At 36.9% G+C, this 27,550-nt stretch overlaps 1 protein-coding gene across 1 annotated transcript in view; it reads right to left on the reverse strand.

Annotated features, from left to right (window-relative positions):
- Arhgef9 (Cdc42 guanine nucleotide exchange factor 9) overlaps window positions 1–27,550 on the reverse strand; it is a 163,232-nt gene that overhangs the window by 57,900 nt on the left and 77,782 nt on the right. Inside the window, 1 exon segment of the mRNA XM_051178858.1 lies at window positions 7,747–7,938. Within this exon segment, the coding sequence (XP_051034815.1) occupies window positions 7,747–7,938 (192 nt within the window).

Below are 27,550 nucleotides of genomic sequence, written 5' to 3' on the forward strand. Positions count from 1 at the left end.
CTTTGAGGTTTCAATTAACCACAATCAGAATGGCTAAGATCAAGGAAACAACTCACAACAAATGCTTTCCTGGATGAAGGGAAATTATAACCCTTATTCACTATTGGTGGGATTGCAGGCTGGTATAAATACTCTGGAAACCAGTATGAAAAATAATCAAAAAGCTAAAAGCAAATCTACCTTATGCTAAAATATACCATTCTTTGGCATATATCCAAAAAACTTTCATCCTACTTCACAGATGCTTATTCAACCATGTTCACTGCTACTATATTCACAATAGTTAGGGAATGGAAATAATCTAAATGTTCTTCAACTGATGAATAGCTAATGCAAATACTTTGCATATAGATAGGATTGTAATCAGCTGTAAAGATAAATGAAAATAGAATTATGACAATTTCAGATAAATGAATAGAACTCGAAAATGTTCTACTAATTGAGGTAGGCTAGACCCAGAAATACAAGTGTCACGAGTTCTCTCTTATTTCTGGATACTAGGCCAAAATCTTCAGTTGTGCAGGCACTCTTCAGATATTACCTGGAGTAACCACAAAATGCCAAGACCATAGAAAGTGACTGAAGGGGAAGCTCTGTAGCTGTACAGAGGGGAATAGCAAGAGACAGAAGGTGTGATGTGGAGAATGGGGGGTGTGTTAACTGGGGAAGGGAAACAGAATACAACATAGAAGGAGAGAGACAGGAGGGGAATAAATAATACTAAGGATGTCTTAAATATCCATTAAGGAATCATCTTGTGTTACCCAAAATTATATAGAATATATATTATGAAGTTTAAATCAAGGTATAGCACTTGATTTAATACTTCCTGAGAGCCATATCTATCCAACAAAAATCCCAGTGCTAGGCACAAAAAGAATCCTCCTTTCTTTTTATACTAGGACATCCCCAATTCACTACTCCATTTCTATTCAGAAAAGGGCACGTCCCTCCTGGATATCAACATAACATAACATATCAAGTTGCAATAAGTCCAAGCACTTCTACTTGTCACCTTATACAGGCCCACACCTCAGAAGGAAGCCTCCCACTCCATCAGAGGTCAGGTCAGCAGTATGAACCCCAGTAAGACACCTCCGCCTCACCCTTGCTTTTTCAACATAACCCTAACTGCCACTCTTCTCCTTGTCACTACATCCTGTTCCATACCTCTGACAGAAGTCTCCTCTTTACTAGAGGTCAGGCCAGCATCTTGAACCCTAGGTAAGACTGCCTTCCACACCACCTACACTGGCCCAGCCTAACTCCAACTGCCCATCCTCTCTTAATCATCATATCCCAGCCTACACCTCTAGAAGAAGCCTTCCACTCTATCAGATGCCAGGCCAGCATCCCAAACCTCAGAAGCCAGACCAGTTCCCTGAAAAGCAGGCAGAAGCCACATAGTCCACCAGAAGCCAGGCCAGCATCCTGAACCCTGGAGGACCCCTGGCCAGATCAGAGACCATGTACACAACCAGAACTCCAGCCCCAAACTTGGGAAGCAAATCCCTACTGGAATAGAGGCTATCTAGCCCATCAGAAGTCCTGTCCCCAATGTAGGTAGAGACCCTCTATTCTTTTACATGTCACAGTATCCAGAAGACAAGAGATGAAACTATAGAAGAAAATACCCATCCAACAAAGACAAATCCAGAAATGGGTGCCTAGACCTATTACCACTCCAAGTCCAGATGCCTAAATCTAAGTGTAAGAACACCACCAACAACAGACAGGGCAATATGTCACTACCAGAACCCACTACCATCCCACAATAGGAAGCCCTGAATATTCCAACACAGCCAAAGCACTAGAAAACGACCTTAAAACAAACTTTATGATGATGATAGATGCCCTTAAAGCATAGATGAAAAACTCCTTTAAATAAATCGAGGAAAAGACAACCAAAAATTGGAGGAAATCAATAACTCTTAAAGAATAGCAAATAAAAAATAAACAACAAAAAACAAGTAACAGTTGACGGAAACTAATAAAACTGTTCAAGACCCAAAAATGAAAATAGAAGCAATAAAGAAAACACAAACTGAGGGGATTGTGGGAATGGAAAATCTAGGTAAGTGAACAGGAAACAGATGCAATTATCACTGACAGAATACAAGTGATGGAAGGAAGAATTGCAGGCATTTAAGACATGATAGAAGAAACTGGTACATCAGTCAAAGAAAATGTTAAATCTAAAAAATTCCTGACATAAATCATCTAGGAAATCTGAGATACTATGAAAGGACCAAACCTAAGAATAATAGGAATAGAAAACCTTTTAAATAGCTAGTTTAGGGAATGAGTCTTAAAAGAATCCAATAACAATATTGGCTATTGCTGATGCCACTGTTTGCCTCTCATTGACTGAATATAAGTCCTTAGATTCAGTACCTGGAAGAATCCAGCTGTGACTTAACTGAAATATTCCTCCATGAGGCTTAGCTCACATGGTACTGGAAGATGCTATGCAAGCTGCAAAGTGAGAAAAGCAACCAAACCATCCTACCTAGCTGTGATGCCTATAAAACACAAAAATGGCAATCATAACAAGATATCCCCCAAAGTGTAACAGTGGCACTTATAAACTAAGAGTAAATTAACAGGCACCTACTTGAATTTAAGGCCTGGTCAATAGAATGGAATTCTGCCTGGTACTGTAAGCCCAGCTGACTACCAGCGACTAGTGATATCATGGATCTTAGGAAAGAATATACTATCAATATATAAAATAAGAAAAATATTAAATAAAAAATTAGTAAAAAAGAAAAGAATCTACTACTGCCACTTTCTCAAACCAGTATATTTTCTAATTGTAAACTTGATACTTATCCTTATAACTAAAAAGATGTATAGCTCTCATTCCTTATCAAAGAAACTTCTTTTTGCAGCTGAAAGAGACCATTACAGAAAGCCACAACTGCTTAAAATGCAGAGAATAAATTATAGCAGGATTCCAAGCTCCACTTGATATATTTGTAACAAAACACAAGAGGCTCAGGGAACATCACAGAATGGGGGTAGAAAGACTACAAGAGCCAGAGAACCAGAAAGTCAGTTTCGAGATTATATTTCCTATATAGGACAGGGAAACCGCACCTATGAAATCAACAATATAGTAGTCTAGACAAGACCTGAACAATGAATACTAGTTGGCATACCAACATGGCTGGGGGAAATTTCATAGGACCCCACCCACAGATCAAGACCAAATAACATATCTGAAAGAAAATCAGTCTTCCCTAGGGATGAGCCCCTAATTGGTTATCTAAGATGTCTGGGTGGAGTAGGGATTAGAGCAGGCCCCACCCAAAAAATACTATGCTGATTATTTTAAATAACTGCCTCATCTATTTATCCTAATATATATCACAATATACACCATGTTATTGTTATCTAAATGTGACAAGATGTAATGACCTTTGGATGTCTTTCTCTATGCTGTAAATACATGTTTCTCTTATTGGCTGATGGATAAATGCTGATTGTCTAGTAGCCAGGCAGGAAGTATAGGCAGGGCTACCAGACTAGGAGAATTCTGGGAAGAGGAAATGGGGAGGAGGAGCATCCAGTGGAGGGAGAGATGCAATCTAGCTACCGAGAAGATAGGGCACTGAGAATTCTCTGGTAAGCCAAGGCCACACAGAGATACATACATTAATATAAATGAATTAATAATTAGAAGAGAGCTGGCCAGTAAGAAGCCGAGCTATCAGCCAGTTTATAGTTAATGTAAATCTCAGTGTATTTATTTGGGACTAAACATCTGCAGGACCAGGCGGAACAGAAACTCCTGTAAACAGTGAGCATCTGGGCAGAAATAATCATGTAAAGGAAAAAAATCTTATGTTTAAAGATTTTTCTCTAAAAATCCAAAACCTTTTGAAAATTCTAAGATTTTTGTTGCTGTTGCTTCTGGTTGCTTTTGGTTTTAATTTATGACTCACTATATGGCTCAGACAGGGTTCAAATTCTGAAATTTCAGATTCTTGAGTGATATGGTTACAGATGTGTGCTGTCACATGTAGCATAAAGCCAAGAATTAAAGATAAAAGAGAAATGACTTGAAACTATAGCATGAAAAACCTTATTAGACTATAGTGAAACATCTGAGACTAATCCAAATGACCAAGGAAAGATGGGCAAGGTTTCTTGAAGGCATCTGGGAATAGAACTGATTTCACATTTCTATTATGCCTGAGATAATTTTCCCCCAGGGATAAGAAAGACAACATTTTAAAGCATCTTTAGACCTATTTGTTTGGTACTTCGTTTCTTCTATTGTAAAATTAGTTCCATGGTTACAAATGGCAATGTCACAGATGATTAGTCATAATGATCTTGAGCTAAACTCTGAGTTTTGATCCCCCTGGCTAGATTTAGAAATTTGTGGAGTGTGCTAGATTGTTATATTAACACATTCACACTTGAATAAGATATGCTTCCCTGGGAGCTAAGAAAGAAGAGGCAGAAAATGCAGAAGAGGACTGTCTCATGCCCAAAGATTTCTCCAGTGAAAATATATCTACATAGTTACAAAACCAGAAGCTCCCCAAACTATTTATTTTAAAGCAGGGAAGGTCAGGGTGGAAAACACTTTGTGGAGGTCTCATAGACAACCAGTGACTAGAATATGACTTGAGCCTTGAATTCTCAATTCCAGTTAGATGTCTGGTATTCTTTCTGAAAATATTTTGGTGCTTACAGGCTTTGATTTATATGTAATACAATCTAGAGCTAGAATACTGTCCATGGTCCAGATAAATACACATTTCTCAAATTCTCTTTGGTATCTATTGTTGAGGAGTGGGGCAAAGAGTTAGTTTCTAATGTCTTCAACAAAAGCTATAACTAGGTTGGCTTCACTGGACAAATCCACAAAGTGGAACCATAGCACTTCTCCTTCTGTAGAGATCAAACACACCCATTATTATGTCTTGTGTTTTGAGGACAAGATGTTTGGGAGTTGGGAAAAATAGGGCATACTTCTAAGACCATAGGATTTCCATGAGGTTTGAGACTAGAAACACTATGAAAAATTGTCTAACTAGAAATTATCTGTTGCTATAGACAATAACAATATTTGTCCTCTTTGAAGATCAAACAATATGATTATCAAACTAGTATGTACATGTGAACAATTATATTGATTTTTTATTTTGCAATACTTTTTTGAGGATCTGTTATGTGTCAGGCACTGGGTCATTGATTTGACATCCATAATCAACAAATGACATCCCCTTTTGTGCTATAAATAAATGAATACAGAAATGTGCAATTTATCCAATAGTCAAATGTACTATGGAGAAGAGTAGAATGGGAAAACAAAGATGCAATACAAGCTTAATTTTTTAAATAGAATATTTAAATAAAACCTTGAAGTACAAAATTGGGGGAGATTTCTCTAGGCAGGGGTAAAAAGAGTTAACAGTGTCTGTTTGGGAGCATGTCTGTGACATTAGATGAATTCTAAGAAGCCAGTAGGGGTTGGGTTATTAAGAACATAGGAAAAGGAGCAAGAGATGAAGTCAAAATAGTGAAGGGGTTGACCCTACACGACCTTGTAAGTAATAACCGTTTTAGTTTTTACTTGCAGAGAAATTATGAGCCATTGGAATGTTTTGAGCCAAAGGGGGAAAATACAACCTTAGGTCAGGATAGACTGCCCTAGTTATCAAGTGGTAAACAGATTCTACTTAGTTTATTACAGATAACATCACATATAATGTAGCTATCATTTTGAAGTACCACTTCTCAAACTTTTAAATGTATTGCAAATCAAATGGGAGAATTACTAAAATACACAATCTTTTTCAGTAAGGCTAAGATAGAGCCAAAGATTTTACATGTCTAACAAGGTCTCGAATAACGCAGATGTTGCTGGCTCCAGTACAAATCTTTGAGAAGAAAATGAGAGTTCTAGATGGATGAGTGAACAGTAAAAAAGAATTTTCAAGGGAGAGATAAAACTACACTTTCCAAAATATCTGGAGCATATTTAATTATAGCATTACATTTGTGATCCAGGGATATAACTCAGTGATAGCACACTTGCCTAACATGTGCAAGGATCCAAGTTTAAACCCCAGTGCAATTCACATGTAAACAACAACAGTGCATTTACATAATTCCCTCAACAATTTTAAGAAATAGCTATATAATGAAGCACAAAAAACAAATGAGAAAATTGAGCTCAGGGATGTCTGTTGTGGGGTTACCTTTAAGGCTAGAGGGTTAATTTGTGACTAAGTTGGGATATAACAGCCAAAACAATGTTTCTAGAACTCTTGTTCTTTCCACCCTACATTATTGCTTTATGACATGAAGGGCGTAATTTTTAATCTACTTAACTGAGAAAAGAAAATGAGCTGAGGTGAAATGTAATACCCACAATCATCCTTCTATAACTATACTGTCTGATGCAATTTCAAATTGTTATTATTTAAATTAATTCTATTTTTTTTTAAATTAAGTTTTCCTTCTCATTACCACCAGCCATGTTTCAAAAACCTAGCAGATGTCTACTGGAGAGAGGAGATAAAACATTTTCATTATTGCAGAACATTCTGTTAGATAGTTCTACTCCAGGGAAAAACGGACTTTGAAAATGTTACAACTATACTCTTGACCAGAAAGTAGGCCCTAGCTTAAGAAAAGAAAATAAGCTCTGATTCTTCCTTAGGAAGGAAACAAACAAAATGAGTCAATGAAGAATTTTCTGAAGGTCAAAAGAAAGTTGGGCATTTTCTTTTTGGTGTGTGTGTGTGTGTGTGTGCGTGCGTGTGTGCGTGCTTGATTGCTAGTATCCACATAGTGGATCACAATCATCTGTAATTCCAGTTCGAGGGAATTCCTCCTCAGGTACCAAGCACACAGTTGGTACACAGACATACATACAGGCAAAGCATCCATACACACCATACACATAAAATAATAACTTTAAAATCATTTTGAAAACATTTTTCTCCACTTTCTATTGATTTTTCTCTTACCACTTAGTAATAATCCCCTTGGAAATGTTCACTGGCCTCCATTAAGCTAAAGAGGGTATATGGTGAGCTATAGACTAGAGAGCTAGAAAGCATGGAGTTAGGGAATGTAGTGACACAAAATAAAGGAACTGAGACTCATTGATCTAGCCTTCATCTCCTCTCGATTTCTTTTACAAGTACCTATTTGTTCAAATTAGCTACAATGTTATCCATGTGGGGAAGAGTACTGGCTCATTAGGATCATCAGCCATGCTCTTGAAGCTTAAATATGTTCATGCCTTACCATAGCTCTGGATAATTCACAACTTAGGTAACAGGTGTGAAGACCTTACATCTGCATCCATAATTTAAAAAAAAAACACTAGGAACTGTTATATACGTTGAAGTTTCTTAATCTTTCGCTTAAAATTACTTTAATGAATGAGGAACAGAAACCAAGAGGTTAAGAGTATAGATTCAGGAAAAGAAAGGACAGAGATGAAGAAGAGGCAGACATGGAGATAGAGGGTAGAAGGACATAAAGTACACATTAATGAATTAATAACAAAGGCAGATAAAACAGAGGAGAAAAAAAAGAAATAAAAAAACCAAAGGATGCTGTTTCATCCAATTGAAAACTATCTGGGAAGTCAGTGCAGCTGCATTTTCCAACATTTTGGGACTACCACAGGTAGGTCCATTCAGACTGTCAGCTCTTCCTAGATGTGCCCTGTATCCCAACACACATGCCCCCCACATGCACTACAATGGTTACCTCACAAATGTCCTTGAGATGCTTGATGTAATGACGCTCGGTGCTCATGATCTCATTGATGACATTGGCCCGCATCTGGTCCCGGTTCTGTAGTGGCCGGCCCAGACAAAGGCAGTCTGAGTTGGGGTCCAGGTGCCCATTCTGCACATCACTGGGCCCTTCCTCCACCCCATCCTCCTGGTTCACCCAGAGCTGTGGAAGTGGGCAAACAAACAAACAAACAAAAAATAATAATGAGTTAACCTTCTTTGAGAAATTTCCAGATAAACAGAAAAGGGATAAATGTAAGTATTTACAAAGTCTTCAGTCAGAAGCTTTTGAAAACAGAGTGCCAGGACTGACTCTAGGATGTCGTGCTGGCTCTAAGCATGGCTTCAAATTCAGAAAGATCTACATACCTCTGCCTCCCGACTGCTGGGGTTTGAAGGCATGCACACCCTGCCTGGATCTTTACCTCTTGCCTTTTAAAAAAGTGTACAATTGATCCCTTAATACCTCCGTTTAACACAATTAAGAAGTTCTGTGGTAGATAAATATTCAAAGGAATGTAGGTGGTTTTAAAAAGTGATTCCAAGATCCTGGAAAATGGTGCATATACTTAGCTGAATTTATAATAATGAAAACTATTATTCCCTAATATTCTGTTGCTTTCTCCCATTCCAGCCTAGGTCAGTATATGGGATATCTTCACTGGGTGGCATTTCAGTTCAGAATGCTGTGTCAGCCTTGCCAAAAATATGGGTAGGCGAATGTGTACCTTTTCACAAGAGTTGTTCACAGGTGCTTCTGCTAGCACACATAGGCTCCTGGGTGACAAGTAAAAGTACGAAAAATATATAGAATCTGTTCGATTTCTAGAGGACCTCTCAAAGTACTTAATGGATGATTTCCTCAATCATCATCGAATGAAAGTAAATCAGTGTTAGTGAAATCAAATTTAGCAGTTATCTACATCAGACATATACTGTGCCTAACCACAATGTAACTGTAAAAGAAGCATTGAAGAACAAGACGATTGACTTCTTCTTCTTCATTTAGAGTCAACAAAGTCTTTCAAAATTACAGACAATATCTAGTTCTTGTCTTCTTTTTCTATTTCCTCTGTTATTGCCTTCATCTCTTCATAATAGGACAAATTGCCAGGTGAACACCTAGCTCTAATCTGTCCTACATGCTACTACCAAACCAGTTTCCTTGACAACCACTTTGATTGGTTGGCCTCAAACTCAAATGTCATCAAAAGCCCCTCACTAATTATTAAATCCAAATCCTTCATACTAATATTCAAAATTATCATAATATGACTCCAAATGTATTTTTACTCTTACCTCTACTATTTCCTTCAGAAATAATAGGCTTTTCTCGAATTTCTATTTTCCTGCACACAGATTACCATATTCACACATCAAACCTATATAGAATGCAGAAATACCAAAGCCTAAAGACTTTTAAAAAATAAACAATAATGACTCAAGCACTCACCATCCTGGCAAAGAAACTGATCTCCACAGACACTGCCAGGGAAAACATCTTTGATATGCTCATGTATCTGTGTTTTCTAATGTTTTAAAATTATTTAGTCAATAAAAGGAGATATATGCGTCATAAAAAGTTAAAATAGAAAACAAGGAAGACTGTGGTGGTTTGGATGAAAATGGTCCCCATAGGTTCTTAGGGAGTGGCACTATTAGGAGGTGTAGCATTGTTGGAGTAGGTCTAGCCCTGTTGGAGGAAGTACATTACTGGGAGCAGGCTTTGAAGTTTCAGAAGCTCAAGTTAGGCCCAGTGGCTCTCTCTCTTCCTGATGCCTGTGGATTGAGATGTAGAACTCTGAGCTACTTCTCCAGCATCACATCTGCCTGCATCCTACATGCTTCTCACCATGGTGATAATAAACTGAAATTCCAAACTTAAGCCAACCCCAATTAAATGTTTTACTTTAAAAAAAGTTGCTGTGGTCATGGTGTCTCTACAAAGACCCTGATTAGTAGAAACAATGACAAGAATGGCAATACCAGACTTACTGAAAAATCATTGAAAGGCAACACTATGAGCAACTGTACACTAAAAATCAGTTAAAATGATTAAATGGATAAATTTTTAGAAATTCACAAACTAGAACAAACTCAAGAACAAATAATAATATAAGCAGGCAATAAGAAGTATGAGACTGAGGAATCAGAAACTATGCATATGGAAGCAGAGGACAAGGTCTTGTGGTTTAAATATTTGATTTCAAATAATTAAAGAATTAGCATCTCTGGCAAAATCCTCAAAACATAAAAATGCAGTCGCCTCAGCAAAATGTTAGCAACATTAAAAGAAATCTTCCTTATCAAATGGGATTGATCTCTGGGATACAAAATTTATTTAAAATAAGAAAAGCAACATAATACAACATAAAAGATGTTATAAAATCTCACATGTTTATCTCAATCAGCACACTCCTTCATGATTAAACATATTTAACAAACCAGAAATAACTTCCTCCAAATGGTAATAGGTATTTATGAAAAGCCCATACACTAAAACAATCAAGGATATCTGTTTTTATCACTCCCATCCAATATTATACTGAAAATTCTAGCAAGAGTAATGGAACAGGAAAAATAAATAAAAGGAATCCAAGGTTAATAAAATATATATAGTCATAAATCATGCAATCTTATACCTAGGAAATTCTACCGAATCCACCCAAAAAAAAGGTACTCTAATAAAAAGTCAGCAATATTTGTAGGATATAAGATAAATATTTTAAAAATCAAATGTTGTTTCCAGGCAGTAATACTGAATAATCCAAGAGTAAAGTTAAGAAAACTACTACATTTAAATAGTACCAAAAATATTTCCAAATCATTGAGTGAATTCAACAATTTCATACTTTTGCACATCTTTAGTAGGCTTTCTCTCTAAATAAATAGATAATTATAAAAGAAGAGGTACTGCGATGCCCATTTGTTTGGATCTTAAATGTCTTGCCAAAGATTCATATGTTCCTAAAGAATCAGACATGCTGGGCATTGGTGGTGCACACCTTTAATCCCAGCACTTTCAAGGCAGGTGCAGGCAGATCTCTGTGAGTTAGAAGCCAGCCTGGCCTACAGAGCAAGTGCCAGGACAGCCAGGACTATTTCACAGAGAAACCCTATCTAAAAAACCAAACGAACCAACCAACAAAACAAACAAACAAACAAAATAATCACTCCCCATTGTAACAATACTCAGAGGTGAAGCTTTAGGGAAGTGACTAAATCACACAGGTTCCAATTTCATCAATGGGCTAATCAACGGATGACTATTGGGAGTACTGGAAACAAGATATGGGACTTAGCTAAAGGGAGTAGTCCTTAATGGTGTGACCTTGAGGGCTCTATGTTATCCTCAGGTTCTTCCTCCTCGTTCATATTCTCGTGCTCTCATTTTGCTTCCATGGTATGAGGGCAGCAGCTTCCTCTGTAACATACTCCTGGCACCACTGTGCTGTGATTGGGCTGAAACCTCTGAAACCATGATCCAAAATATACCTTTCATCACTTAAACTGTTTCCTTCAGGTATTTTGTCACAATGATGGGGAAGTCACCTACTATTGATGAGCTCAATGAAAGTTCTGGGAGTTTCTTTGGAATTATCTTATCTCTTAATCCAGCAGTGTGAAGTTTTGTGGGTGAAAGATGGAGTATTTAGATCTTTAAGCTAGAAAAAAAAACATTGCATGCTAAGAGCTTAAGTGGCTATTCTGTGGGAGCTTTGAAGATAACACTGAAAAATGTAGATAATGGAGGCATGGCTTGTGTAGGTGTCAGAGAGAAGACTGTGAATCCCTTAAAGACTCTATCAGGCTCTCTTATTTGTGGGATATATCTGAATTAAGCATCTGTGGAAGTGAATGTTTTGTTTCAATGGGACAATGGACACTGGTTAGCTAGTAATGAAAAATCAGCTGTGATTAATAAGACACAGGCATTATTGAAGCAATATATTCTGGGAAGTGTTTACTCAGAGTTAGCACATAAAGTTTTGGTCCAAGCAGGGCCAACATTGCACTTAAAGTTGGCAGAAGAATTTGCTAAATAACGTGTAAGACTCTCCCATATGGCACTCGTTTTTGAAGACATGAAGGGAACACAAAGACTAGCTGAATCTCAACATCTTGTGGCATGGCTGGAGGCCCTACAGAGACATACTGAGTGGCCATTAGTGAAGGTGAAGTGTCAATTGCAGTGTAAATTCTAGGACTGAAGCAAGAAGTTGAGGCATGTCAACATGTGGCACGGTTAGATTCCATAAAGAGAAGTCATTAGTAAAGGTGCAGCCACAATTGAAGCACATATCCCAGCATACTGGAGAATCCAGGACTGTAGGATGACCACAAAGTGGGTAGTTTGGAATGGAGACAGCCGAAGTCTATAAGCCAATAGATGGCAAAGAAAGGGAAGTGGGACTGACCAAACACTTAGGAATTCTGTAAATCATAAATGAGTCCTAGAGGTCAGACACTGAGCTTTTTACACTTGCATTTTGCTTTGATCTAATTGTAACTGTGCTCTAGTTCTCCCCTTTTAGAGTAAGAAATTGTTTTGTATGTTAGAAGAATCTACAGATGAAAGATTTTTAATTAAAAGAAAATCTTGGACTTTAAAAGTGTTGAAAATTTAAACACTATAGGACGTCTGTAAGTTGGACTGTGTTTTATATTGTGATATTAATATGAGATCTTGGAGGCAAATAAGAAGGAAAAAGTTCTGGCTTGATGTGATGTGCTTGTCTATGAAAGTGAGGAAGGTCACCATTACCTTCACTCATCAACTTAATATACATAGGAGGATGGAACCTCAATTAGTAATTACCCCTATTGGGCAAGCTTATGGGTATGTTTGGGGTATTTTCTGATTTCTAATTGTTGTAATAGGGTACTGCCTACTGGACATGGCACCATCCCTGAGAAGGTGGGAGAGCAAACCATTAAGCAGCGCTCTTCCTTGTTCTCTACTTCAGTTCCTGACTTCAGGTTCCTGCCTTGTATCCTTACCTTCATTTCCCTTTCTCCCTAGATGATAATTACATCATTTTATTCCCAACTTAGTTTTGGCCACTGTTTATTATAGCAACAGAAAATTAAAGTAGGAAATTTCCCCTTTCATCAATATATGAACATTTAGCATTCTTGCCTGGCACGAAGATAATAAACACGGTGTACAAAGTCAGGTACAAAAACTAATACTTGATCCTCAAGAGAAGGAGAATTAGTAAGTATTACTAATTAAGTGAAACCACCATAAGAAAGATGTTAACAAATTGTTTTCCTTTTCTAACATACACATAATTAGAAATAATGGTCTCCAGTAAAACGATGAAAATTTTGGTTACATTACAAATCGAGGGATGGGGAGAAAAAGAAAGACCCAGGAAAATTCTTTAATTTTCATTGATGACTAGACTACATCAAAAAACTAATCTAGATCTTGTTCATGGAATTGTACTGTACCATAACACACACATCCATGACATCAACCACTTGTCTTTCCGACACATCATATTCTCACCATCACTTCATTGTATCTTCTAATGTGAGGGTTCTACTTTCTGACCAAGCAGACCCTTTTCCAATTTTTCCTTACTCCTTTCTGTCATTCTTTTTTCCCTGGATTTTTTGGTTATTGTTGTTTCCTGAAAATTCATACAATATATTCTGAGCATGATTTCCCCTCCTCCATCTCCTCGTAGATTCTGAACTGAGTTTTAAACCTCTTTCTGTCTCTTTCTAAAATGCCTCTTACATTGGCTTTAAAACTTAGGCATATACCCAAAGGATTCACATCCATGCACCAAAGACATCTGTTCAACTATATTCATAGCAGCACCATTTGTAATAGCAAGAACCTGGAAGCAACATAGATGCCCCTCAATTGAAGAATGGTTAATGAAGATGTGGCACATCTACACAATGGAATACTACTCTGCAGAAAAAAATAATGTTATCTTGAAATTCGCAGGCAAGTGGATGGCACTTGAAGAAACCATCCCGAATGAGGTAACCCAGTCACAAAAAGAGGAACACAGTATGTACTCACTCATATATGGACTTTAGACCTAGATCAAAGGATCACCAGCCTATAATTCACACCACCAGAGGAACTAGGATACAAGGTGTATTCTAAGAGATTCATATAAAATCCCTCACAGAACCGGGAAGGGACAAGTCCCCCAGAGCTCAGGGGAAGTGGGGGGCTGCAAATGGAGAGAGAAGTAGGAGAAATCGAGGGGGAGGAAAGGAAAACATGTGCGGCCAGGAATATTGAGCCTGGTTAGGAATAGAAGACAGGAAAGAGAGGGAGAGAGAGAGAGAGAACATAAAAGAGGGAGCCAATATTGGTTTGAAGATAAACTTGAACACAAAGAAAGGTCTAGAGAACTACAAGACTGCTGCCAAATAACAATTTGAGCTTCCGTGGAAAGGCTACCATAAATGCCCTTCCCGGAGAGTGAGATCAACAACTAACTTATCCATGGAGCCCTCAACTAATGACTGTTGGAAACAGGATCAAACACCCATACATAAACACTGAGTCGAACTAGAACCCAGATGCAGATGGAGAGGACAAGACCAGGCGGCAGAAACACATACAGACAGCTTACCTGAACAAGGAGGAGCTAATAGCCACTAGACTGATAGCTGGGAAGCCAGCATGGGACTGACTCAGGCCCCCCTGAATATGGGTCTCAGCCAGAAGGACTGAGCAGTCTAAGGGACCTCAGACAGTGGAGCCAGGATGTATCCCTGGTGCACAAAAGGACTTTGTGAACACATCCCCCCATGGAGGGATAACTACCTTAATCTAGAGACAGGAGAGAAACCCTAGTCCCAGGTCACATGACCTGTGAGACCTACATGACCCCTACTGGATGACATTCTCCTACATATGGAATTGGGGTGGGGGGATGGGAGGGGAGGGTGGTTAGGGTGCATGTGAGAGGGCAGAGAGGGTAAAAGGGAGAGAAGGAGGAAGGGAGGGAGGGAGAGAGGGAGGGAGATGGAACTGGGATCCACATGTAAAATAATAAACTAAATTAAAAAAAATTATTTGACTCCAAAATTTAAGTTCAAGGACAAGTTACTGGGGAAAAGGATTTCTATTTTTGTTTCCATAGAAAATGAAAAGATGTGGATTCCTTCCAGACTAATGTGGTTTGATCAAGCCAGACTGCCTGAAACAGAGTACCAGGTGATCCTACATTCAAAACAGCTGGACAAAGCAACCTTACAGACTACAGCCAGGATTTCTGAATCTTCTTAAAATCCCCCATGACAGTGCCCCTTACCAGCAGGAAGTAGTTTGGAAAGAACGACACCCGAATTCCCAAATATTGTTATAAATGTTTGTTTTCATTTAAATGGACTTTGTTATATAAAATAAATTTTAAAAAAATTAAAAAAAATCTATTCTATTCTAAAACAAAACAAAAACAAAACAAAACAAAAAAAAAAAAACAAAAACAAAAAAACTATCCACCATGTCATGGGTTTGAATATGAAGTGTTTTACTGAGGTTAATGTTCTAAATGCTTAGTTCCTAGCTGGTGAAGCTGTTTTCAGAAGTGATTAAAATTTTAGGAAGTACAAACTCAGAAGAAATAGGTCACTGAAAGCATGCTTTTAAAGGTTATAACTGTCCGTAGTTCCCACCCCCCTCTCTCTGCTTCATGGTCACCATGGGGCAAATGGCTTTTGCCATTATGTTCTAACTTACCACAGACTCAGAACCAATGAAGCCAAGTAGCATGAACTTAACTCTGAAAGTGTAAGCCAAAATAATTCTTCCTTCGCTTGTTTCTTTCCTGTGTTTTATTTACAGTTATGCAAAACAAACAAACAAAACTAATGCAGCAGACTAAACAAGTTTTATTATTTCCACTTTCTATGTGAGAAGGCTAGAGTAGTGGGTCTCTCATAGTAAACAAGCAGAATCTGAAATTAGTGCATGTCTCTAAATACTTAGACCAAGTCAGAAGGAAAGTCTGGCAGGGTAAACAATGTAGACTTGATCACTTGAGTAAATAGATGGGCTTTCCAGCACAGAGTAAGTTACCTGATTTCTCTGATCCTCAGTGTCCTCATCAGTAAACAGAATAGTATCAATTCACTTCATAGGCTATTGTAGGGATAATATTAAGTAATGCACTTAAAACTATTAATTACTGACATCAATTTGAGATTCTAATTATCCTCTAAATTGATACCAGCTGCTCCTAGAATAACAAAGCAACAGTTGAGAGGTATTCTCTAGTCAGGATACTTTAGAAAGTACTTTGTTCTCATCGTTCTTTTAAAGATTGTGCACACTAAATACCACCTCCTTTGCACCTGGACACTAGCCCCATCACTATATACTGAAATCTTGATATCTTTTACCTATTAAAGTTCTTCCTAAGGTAATATATCAAAGCAAATGGGGGGTAACTTGGGATGCTATGAAGCTCTTCACAGACAATTGTGTTCTAGTCAGTCAAACAAGAAAATAAAAGTTAAATGTCTCTAATATAAACCTTGTTTTTCTCCCTATTTTTTTCTTTTTATTGGATTTCACAGGGACTCTCTTGCTTGGATCTTGATGGAATTAATATTCATTAATTTAGTAGCCAAAAAATGAGTGTTTTGATGGGACCTTTAAAGTCCATGTCTTCTACATTTCCTCTGATAGGCTTTCTGTGTGAGATTAAATTAAACACAATAGTAAAATAACTTGAAATAAAGTTAACCAAGAAAATGAAAGAATGCTACAATGAAAACTTAAAGACACTTAAGAAACTGAGGGAGACACCAGGAGATGGGAAGATCTCCTATGCCTGTGGAAGAAATAATAGTGTGAAAGTAGTCACCCTACCAAAAGAAATCTACATATCCCATATAACCCAAATTAAAATATGAGGGCTTCCCTTCATAAACATAGGAAAAATTATATGGAGTTACAAAATATTAAGGCGAGTCAAAGTGATCTGGGGATGGGGCAGATCTGTGAGATATATCATCATATATGATTTCAAGTTAGAAGCTATCATAATAAAAAAACAGAATGATATTGGCAAAGGAGAACATAAATCAATGATATAGGATGAGTGTATCTGATAAATCTATATACCACAGCTACATAACCTTTGATAAAGATGCCAAAAATGTGTGGGGAAAAAATGCAGAATCTTCAATGACTGATTTTGGATTGCATGGATTTCAGCATACAGAAAAATGAAGCTGGATCCTTATCCATCAAATCATGCAAAAAAAAAAATCACCTCTAACTGGGTCACAGACATTAACATAAGACTTATTATCCTAAAACTACTAGAAGAGAAAGTAAGGAGTATGTGTCAACTTTTAGGTAAATATAATGGCTTTCTGCATATAACTCTAGAAACATAGAAAATAAGACCAGCAATTAACAAATGTGATTTCAAAAAAAACTAAACAGTTTCTACACAGCAAAGGAAAACATGAGACAAATAAAGGGCAGCCCACAAAATGGGAGAATTTCTTTGCCAGCCCTGTATCTCAAAAAAAACTAGAAATAGATCTGCCATATGACCCAGTTATGCCACTCCTGGGAATGCACCCAAAGACCTTTATATCTTACTACAGAGATGCTTGGATATCATATCCATTTTCACTGTTATTCTAGCTACAATAACTAGGAAATAGGATAAAATAAATGTTTATCAATTGATGGATATATAACAAACATGTGATATCTATAAAAAAACTGAACATTAGTTGTGAGGAAAACTTGTCATAAAATTTAATGGATGAAACTGGAAAAATTACTCACTAAGGTCACCCAGGCCCCCCAAAAACAAATGTGCATTTATCTGTCCTATGTGGGTAGTAGCTTCAAACCTTGTGTTTTGTGTATTTAGCTTAGAGTACATGTGGTAGTCAGGAAACTAATAATGTTTCATTTGGTGAAGGATGCATATTAGGAAAGGGGTTTGGATTATAGGTGAGATGAAAGTAGAACATGGGAATACTGAGAGCAGAAAGATTCAAGCAAGTAGTAGAGAAATAAGGAATCTAGAAGGCAAGGGAAGATTTTTACCCAAACTGAAGAATCTTTGTGGGAGCCTATGAGCTTGCAATACAAGTAGAAAGCATAATGTAGAACACATGTGCTTTCAAAGACAGTGTGGTAATACTGGGAACTAAAGCTTTAGATGGAGCTGGGGGCAGAGGGTGAAGGAAATAAGGGGTAAGTGGAAGTTAACCGAAACTAAGGATTGTGAAGAAGCCTTGTGCAACCCCACTAGTACATGCTAACTAAAACATAATTTTAAAAGAAAATTAGTTATAACAGAAATGACCCACATGGAAGAATAATGCTGCTATCAGAAGATGTAAGTTATTAAGTAAAAATATCAGTGACAAGCACAGGTTACCCCACTGTGAATTATTGGTTAGGGAGTCCTCAGAGATACCCAACACAGGATAGGCTATTGGATTTGCCCTTGGTTACCCATCATAAGTACACATTTAAGATCCTATTGCTGAAAACACAATATACTTCAGTTGCAGTACATAAAGACATAAACTGACAATAAACTCTCTTCCTGATGGCTAGCTATCATTATAGTGGAAAGTGCAACAGAGACTGTTATAGGGAGAAAAAAGATCAATGGTCTTAACCAATGCTGCATCTTGTGTGCTATGATAAAAATGTGCCAGACAAGATGTGCCCTCTGGGGCAATAGTGGCAAGACAGTTTATGGGGTAACCAATTACTTTCTTGTTTGGATTTGAGGTATGCTCCACAGGAAGTAATTCATAACTGGTACTGTAAACATGATCAAAACTCAAAGCTATAGGGCAGAACCTATTGTTTGTTAAATGGTCATTTTAAATTTCTTTTTAAATATTTTTGTTTATATACATAGGTATGTGTTGTTTTCAACCTTGATCGCAGAAATGTTTTTATTGTAATGTGCATTGGTTAATGAAGAGACTCAAACTCTTCAAGATGCTGAGAATAAGCACCTTTGATTGCTTAGCCACAGATGGAACTTTTATATTAACACTACCACCACACCTCCAAGGATCAGGAGACATCACATACAAGGGGCTAGAAAAAAAAATCTAAGAAGCACAGGAAGAATACTGTGAAATCCTGTCCTGTGTACATCATATATCTGTTACATACATGAACTCACAGTACTCTGGTTACAGATACAAGACCAGTGAAATAAAAAATTCCAGCATCAAGCAGGGAGGGACCCCCCAATGCTCACTAATGTCAACTGATGACTGCTAAGAAAGTGAAAGTCACTTTTGTTTGGTGTGGGGATAGCCACGTGTAGGTTGTTCCTGCTTCATTGGTTTATCCAAACACATGCACATCTGGGTACCATTAATTGGATCTAGTAGGTTGTAAAAATGACATTATTTTAGGACACATAGGAGATATGTTGTTAGGTGTGTGGTGGAAGTTAGAGGGAGTAAGTGAGGTATATGAGATGAGTATAAACAAGATACACTGTATAAATATATGAAAGTAAGTTAAGAGGCTTCTATACAAGCTATCAAATTTGGACATATGAAGTCCAGCCCTACCTGATTTCCTGATGAAATCCACACTTAACAATTTAAAAAGCTGAAAATCAACCTGACCCAAGTTACTCATCTTCTAGAAAAAAGAAAATTTTTGAGTAAGATACAGAAAAAAAGAACATCAATATGCCTAGCATGGGCTATAATTCTTCCCTTGTCAGTGGTGTAAGAAAGTGTTTAGAAACAGGTTTGTGAGGGAGATAGTTTTTAAAGTATAATAAGTTTGAGGAAAGCAGGAAATCAATTACAAAAATCATTTCTTAAACTCTTCACTGACTACACAGGACAAGTTTTCCTCAACTGTTACCTCATAAGTCTAGGGGCAGTTGGTGCCAGCTTAGGGGATAATAATAACCTATTGAAGCATGTTTTGGGCTGCCATCCTAGCGAAGATAGGTCCACTAGGGTCCCAGTCACTCTTATCATGCAGATGGTATAGATATCTCAAATATGGCTTGTTTCTTACCAAGTGTTCTCTTGCAACACCCTGTTTGTACTTTTACCTAATTGTGTTTTATATATGAGCTATGGTATTCGCTAATGGCTACTCACCTCAACTTTCCTCACCTCAACTTGAGAATCACATCTCTTACCACACTATCCTCTGTATTTTACCTGATAACCTTTGTACAAAAACTATAGAAGGGCTGGACTATTGGGAAAAATTTATAGGCCTGCTACTACAGCTCTGTTGCCTAATTTGTTCTTGGCCTCTTATTTACTCTACTTGTCTACAATTTAGTTGTGTACAAATGAAGACTAAGTGCTAAGGCACTATTGCAGTAACATCATGTCTCTTTCAAGAAACCAAAAAAGCACACTGGATAGCACACTATCCAGTTACAGATGCATCAGGCTCATTAGCTACAATACTATTACTATTAAGTTGAAAGCCTGACATTATCAGCATGTTCAGACTTCTGAGTAGATCATGTCCTTTGTACAAGTGGCCAGATGAGATGGAACATGAGTTATTCATATCCAGTTAACCTTGGCAATATACAAGTAGGAGCAGCAAGAAGATGATTCAGATGCAATAAACTTGTTCAAATGATGAAAAAAGAGCTGAAAGCCACTGGACAGTGGTGGTGTCTTTAATCCAAGCACTCAGGAGGCAGAAGCAGACAGATCTCTGTGAGTTACAGGATAGCCTGGTTTAGCAAGCCAGTTCCAGGACACCCAAAGCTACACAGAGAGACTCTGTCTTAAAACAAAACCCAAAAAGCTGAAAGCCTAGAAGCCTGAAGATCTATTCTCAGACTCTAGATATTTGAGTGGAAAGAGAGAGTGCTATCAAGCAGAGAGTGTAAATAAGGGAAAATAAACACATTATTTCTGAAATTAGCTTTCAAAGTTTGCTGTGTCAGCAGTACTATTGTTGAAGACTTCCTCTACAATCCATACACTGCCAGGACTTCAATTGCACCATTTTGTTTAGTTCTCGTAACAAAAGATTTGGGTAGGTGCTGTTCAATCATTAGTTTACAAAAACATGGACATTGTAGCACAGCAAGCACAAGCCACCTGCTCATAGACATGTATTAATAAATGAGAAGGCTGTAATTTCAACCAAGAAAAACAATCTCCAGAGCCAGTGGTCTTGGCCATATATAGCCATTTATGAGGAGAAGTGCCAGAAAGTTTGGCCAAAAAGAAAATCTCTCAAACCAACCCTAAGCCATAAAGCAATGACTTGAAGAGACAGGGAGAACTATCAGTTGACAAATGATAACGTAGCAATACTGGTAGTTTCTCTCAGATAATCCATGGGAACCAATGTAAGGTTCACTGGTAATATTGCTATTTACAAAGGAATTCATAGAGGATTTCATGCTACATAAAGGAAAATTATGATTAGAACATGGTGGTGCAAGGCTATAATCCCAGCGTTAGGGAGACTGGGACAGGAGCATAGAATTAAGATAAGCCTGAATTACATAATTATAATCTCTTAATAAACACACCAAGAAGAAGAAGAAGGAGAAGGAGAAGGAGACAAAGAAGAAGAAAGAAGAAGGAGGGGAGGAAGGAAAGAAAGAGAGGGGGAGTGGGAGGGAGGAAGAAAAACAAAGAAAAAATAAAGAAAATAAGAAAATTTAATTTCCATACATCTTTAGATGATCAAATGTAGTTTACTGGGTAATGTAATGTCATAAAACAACACGACTAGTTCAACTATAATTCTAATTATCTATAGGACCATTGATGGGTCACATCATATTTTGAAGCCCTCATTCCCTTACCTTATATCTGTAACTGGGATGGGAAAAGGAATAATTAAACTTTTTTATGTGTAGTAAAGGTTAAGTAAAAAATAGTGACAAGGGAGAAAAGATGGAAAGGTAATGTTAGTAGAAGGAAAGTGGCATGACTATGGAATGTCTAGATCCACTAAATGTCTTCAGCAGCCTTTAAACCAAGAACTCCAGGCTCTGAGTATTACATGTGGATTTCTCCACATATATCCATATATTCTTCTCTTTAAAAATGTAAGGAGGGCTATGAACCTGTTTTCCTTGCATTAGGCTTTGTATATGATAGCTTATGGTGTCTGAGAAAAACATTTTCACCTCGTTATAGTGAAACTGCATTTAAACTATTTATATAAATATATGTATATGCACCTGTTTTAGTAATCTCCTACAATAGCAGCTTTCCATATGACACTTAAAAAGTTTTAGTGTTATCCCTCCCCATACTAAGTCCTCTACCCTTCTGTCTTGTCCCATACCACATACAATATTTCTTGCTCCATTATCACCTACATTATATCTCCCCTCTATTGGGTGCTCACCCAATCAGAACATTATTGGGTTTCTGGATAATATAGGTATTCCTATTTAAACATGTGTATATGAAGATTGAAAGCTGGCAATATGAACAAGAGTACTCATTGTTTGCCTTTCTGAGTCTGGGCTACCTCACTCAGTATACTTCTAGCTCCATCTATTAACCTGTAAATTTCACAATTTCATTTTTCTTCACAGCTACAAAACATTCCATTGTGTAAATGTAAGACATCTAGGCTATTTCCATTCCCTGGGTATTGTGAACAGAGCAGCAATAAACATGAATAATCAGGTGACTCTGTAGTAGGATTTTAAATCCTTTGGGTTATGCCCAAGAGTGGTACAGCTGGAGCATGCGGTAGATCTGTTTTCAGTATTTTGAAGAACATCCACACTGATTTCTATAGTGGTTGTACCAGTTTGCACTCCCACCATCAGTGAATAAGTGTTTCCTTTCCACATATTTATGCCAGCATCTGTTGTCGTTTTGTTTTTTGTTGAACTTAGCAATTCTGATTGGGCTAAGATGAAATCTCAAATTAGTTTTAATTTGAATTTCCTGGACACTTAGGTCATTGAACATTAAACACAAATTATTTATGAATCATTTTGAGAACTATCTGTTTAATTCCAGGTCTCAATTTTTAATTGGATTGTTTTATTGGTGTTTAAGGTTTGTTTTGGTTGTTTATTTTTTTAAGGTTCTTTGTACAGTCTAGATAATAACCCTCTGTCAGGTGTGTAGAGAACTATCAAAAGTGACTCTATTTTATTCTAGCTTTTTCTCACTCCCGGTTATGCTTCATCCAGCTCCTTCCCAGACCTTGTTATCCACATCCTGATGGGCAGAACATTCTAATATACCTGCAGTTTGGGGATATCCATGTTTTACAAAATGAAGAAAATTACTTAAACAATTAAAGCATTTGAAAAGTTTATTAACAGAAACTTTTATCAGCTGGCTTAAGCCTTGTATGATGTAATTGTGGTGTGGGGCTTTATAAACCCTATTCTGTTCACATTTGAGTCCAGAGGGTTTTCTAGTGTGAGCTTGCTCAAGACCATACGCAAATAAAGGACTCTTAATCTGACCTCAATGAGCAACACTCTATTGTGTCTCTTCTGGGTAAAACACATAGCTGGTAAATATTTTCTTTTCAGTTCTGCAGGTTGGCTCTTTGTGAAGGATGATGTCTTTTTTAGTTAGGGTTTCTATTGCTATGACAAGACATCATGATTAAAAAGCAAGTTGGGGAGGACAGGGTTTATTTTGCTTACATATCCACAGCATTATTCATTACTGAAGGAAGTCAGAACAGGAGACAGCAGCTGATGCAGAGGCCATGGAGAGGAGCTGCTTACCAGCTTGCTCAGCCTGCTTTCTTATAGAATCCAGAACCACCAGCCCAGGGGTAGCCCCATTTATAATGGCCTGGGACCTCTCTTATAAATAACTAATTAAAAAAAATGCCTTACAGCCAAATCATTTGGAGGCACTTTCTACTTAAGGTTCCCTCCTTTCAGATAGCTCTAGTTTGTGTGTCAAGTTGACATAATACTAGCCAGCACAGTGTCCTTCACTATACAGAAGCTTTTTCATTTTATGAGGTTCCATTAGTGAATTGTTGGTCTTAATGCCTATGCTACTGAGTCATATTCAGAAAATCCTTCAGGCCACTGGGCCTTATGTTGAGGACTTTAATACATTTGGAGTTGAGTTTTATGAAGGGTGAGAGACAATGATTTAGTTTCATTCTTTTTTATATAGCTACCCAGTTTGATAAGCACCATTTGTCGAATATGCCGCATTTTCTACAATGTGTGGGTGTTTTTGGCCCCTTTGTTAAAAAAATCAAGAGACTATAGGAATGTGAGCTTATTTTTGTGAGTCTTCAATTATATTCTGTTGATCAATGAGTCTATTGTTTTGCCAATAGCATGCTATTTTTATTATCACGGCACTGTAGTACAATTTAAAGTCAAAGAAGGCGATATTTGCAGCAGTATTTTGCCTTGTTTTTGTGTGTGTTTCCATATCAATTTTATGATATTTTTCTATTCTTGTAAAGAATTGCTTTGGAATTTTGATGAGGATTTTATTGAAGCTGTAGATTGCTTTAGGTAGGATGAACATTTCCACAATATTGGACCTATCAGTCCATGAACATACAAGTTCTTTCCATTTTCTGATACTATCTTCAGTTTCTTTCTTTTATGTCTTAAAGTTTTGATTGTATAAGTCTATCACTCCCTTGTTAGAACTATCCCTCCAAATTTTTTTAGGATATTGTGATTGGAATTATTTCCCTGATTTCATTCTTGGTATGCTGATTATTTGTATATAGGAAGGCCATTAACTTTCGAGTTAATTTTCTATGCTGTTACTTTGATGAATATGTTTAACAGTTGTAGTTTTTGGTGGAAACCTCATGTTCTTTTGTGTATAGCAATATCTGCTAATATGGTTGTTTTTATTTTTTATTTTCTATTTGCATACTCTTTATATTCTTCTTTTGTTTTCTTGTTCTATATGAAATTCTAAACAGTATATCAAACAAATGTGAAGTGAATAGACACCCTTATCTTATTCCTGATTTTAGTGGAAATATGTCTCCTTTTTCTCTATAATGATGTAGGCTGTGGGCTTGTTGAATATTGCCATAATTACAGTGAGATATGTTCCCTTTATCCCTAGATTCACCAGGACTTTCATTATGAAGGGATACTGGATTTTGCCAAAGGCCTTTTTGGTGTCTAGTATGATGAGCATGTTATTTCTGTTTCCAAGTCTATGTGGTAGATTACATTAATTGATTTATGTATATTGAACCATCCCTGAATCTTTGGGATGAGTTCAACTTGGTCATTACAGGCCACTGTCATTGCTTTTGGTTACCATCCAGAACTAGTTGGTAAGACCCTATTACTGAGGATACCACATACTTAATTCATAGAGATTGGAGGAAATAAAGCTAGTAATAATGCAAAGCCTTATTACTACTGGTTAGCTATCATAGCTTTGTAAAGTTTATGCATGCTTCTGAGGGAAAAATGAAATAATCAGTCTTACTAGCTGTAAACCCTGGCAGCTAGTTTTAAACTAATCGGGTAAGATGTGCCCATTGAAGCAAGAGTGGCACAAATATGCTGATAACCAACTACTTTCTGATTGATTTTAAGTTCCTCAAGACTAAACTCATGACTATTGTCATTAATGGACCCAAGAACTTGAGACCAGTTGGGATTTAAGACCTAAGGGAGAATCTGGTATTTTTATTCTGCTAAATGGACAAACCGATTCCTAAAAAGCTTTATTTTGACACTCATATATTAGTACATCTCTCAGTGCTTGGTGTGTGTGTGTGTGTGTGTGTGTGTGTGTGTGTGTGTGTGTACATATATGGGAAAAAGAATCACTCCATACTACTCTACTAGCCTTAAAATTCCACATAAGGGGTATAGAAACAAAGTATTTTAAAAGTATACGTCAAAATATGTCATGTTATTAAAATTTCAGAGTCTGATATATGAGAAAAAAAGCATCAACCTCTGTCCCCACTTCATAGGAAGAGCAAACAAAAAACCCTCAAAAAGTCAAGAAATGTGCTCAAGATCCCACCACTTGTAAGCATTAAACATAAAACATGAAGCACATTAAATATGCCTTTCAGAATGGTCCTCTAGAATTCAAACGATTTCATATTGAGCATGGAACTTTAGATGGCAGTTCCTGTATGTGGTTTGAAGTAAATGGAACTGCTAGGAAAATTTGTTTTGCAGCCTTTATTAACTTAATGGTTTTTTATTGTTTGTTTTTATGCATTTTCTTTTCACTTACATATTTTTCTATATATAGAGAGAGGAGAGTCTGGGGTGTGGAAAGTTATACCTCTAAAGCAGTAATTCTCAACTTTCTAAATGCTGTGTGACCTTTGAATACAGTTCTTCATGTTGTGGTGACACCCAACCATAAAATTATTTCATTGCTACTTCATAACTGTATTTTTTTCACCGCATGAATCATAATGTAAATATCTGATATACAGGACATCATGACTCACATGTTGAGAACCACTGTTCTAAAATTTTCCTACTCGATATATACAAGTAGCTTTGGTCAGGATTAATGGTCTCTGCCTTAGAACAAGAGAGGCAAGATCTTGAAAAGTTGCATATAGTAAAAGTAAATTGGTAAACTACAAAAAAAAAAATAAGAAACCTTAAAATTGGGTATATTAACATTATCTCCTGAATAGCCATCGAGGCATATTACATTATGTTATACTGAAGAAAGTGTAACATAGTTCTAGACATATGTCTTCCATTAAGTATTGTATCGCTCCATTGGATTACAAAGGATTTTTACTGGTTTCTGATATGGGAGTCAAACTATTGAGAAATCATCAAATTTTAATCTAATTCCAAAACATAATAAATGTCACAATTTTAATTTCTCAAAATAAAACCACACTTGGTGATGGTTAGAGAAACTAGAATTTTTTAAAAAAGAGGATAGGAGAACAAATATATCTTATAAAATTGAAAGTGTATGACTGAAAGATCAAGAGATAAAGCATAAATATGATGCATAAAGTGGCACTGATTAGTACATATGGTATTGAGCAGTGATAGATTTAAAGACTGGCTGAGAGAAATGGATCATGAGGAAAAGTTTTAAATTTTATTTTGAATTGAAAGTTAAAATATTATGTATCAAACTCTGGGATTTAAAAGTTGCAATACATTTATAGATTTAATGACCATCACAAGAAGATATAAAACCAGAATGCAAGGACATGAAAGGTAGGGATCATATCTATAATGTCTACTAGTAAGGACATTGAGATGATAAGTTTTAAAATGGCCTGGGGTACATAGCAAGATTTTACCTCAAACAACAATAACAACAATTTATAAAAAGAAATAATTCAAGCTGGATATTACCTGAAAGCCTATTACCTGAATAGTAACTTTTATGGTACCAAAAGAGGCCATATTATCCTCCTCAGGAAGAAAGCAGCCATTCGTTGTACCCAGCTATGTCACTTTTGAACCAGATCAACAACTACCATGGTGCAATAACCCTAAGGGTGTAGTAGTGGCACACACATTGATGTAATCAAGAGCTCTCCAAATGGACTAAAGATCCACTTCCAAGAGGGAAATCATACCTGGTACCAGAAACATAGCCACTGCCTGGGGCTAGTGAAGACATGGATCTTGGAGGAAGACCTACAACAAGACCTTTGCTAAACCAGCACAATGCCTAATTGCAGTCTAAATATTTATCTTTACACTGACAGATAAGTAGAGTCCTTACCCCTCATCAAGGAAACTTCTCTTTGTAATAGATGGAAACCATTATAGAAAACTACATCTGATCAAAATGCCAGCAAAAAGAAGCATGGTCTGTGGCCTGAAATGGAG

The sequence above is a fragment of the Phodopus roborovskii genome, unplaced genomic scaffold, assembly GCF_943737965.1.
Source record: "Phodopus roborovskii unplaced genomic scaffold, PHOROB, whole genome shotgun sequence".
Lineage (NCBI taxonomy): Eukaryota > Metazoa > Chordata > Mammalia > Rodentia > Cricetidae > Phodopus > Phodopus roborovskii.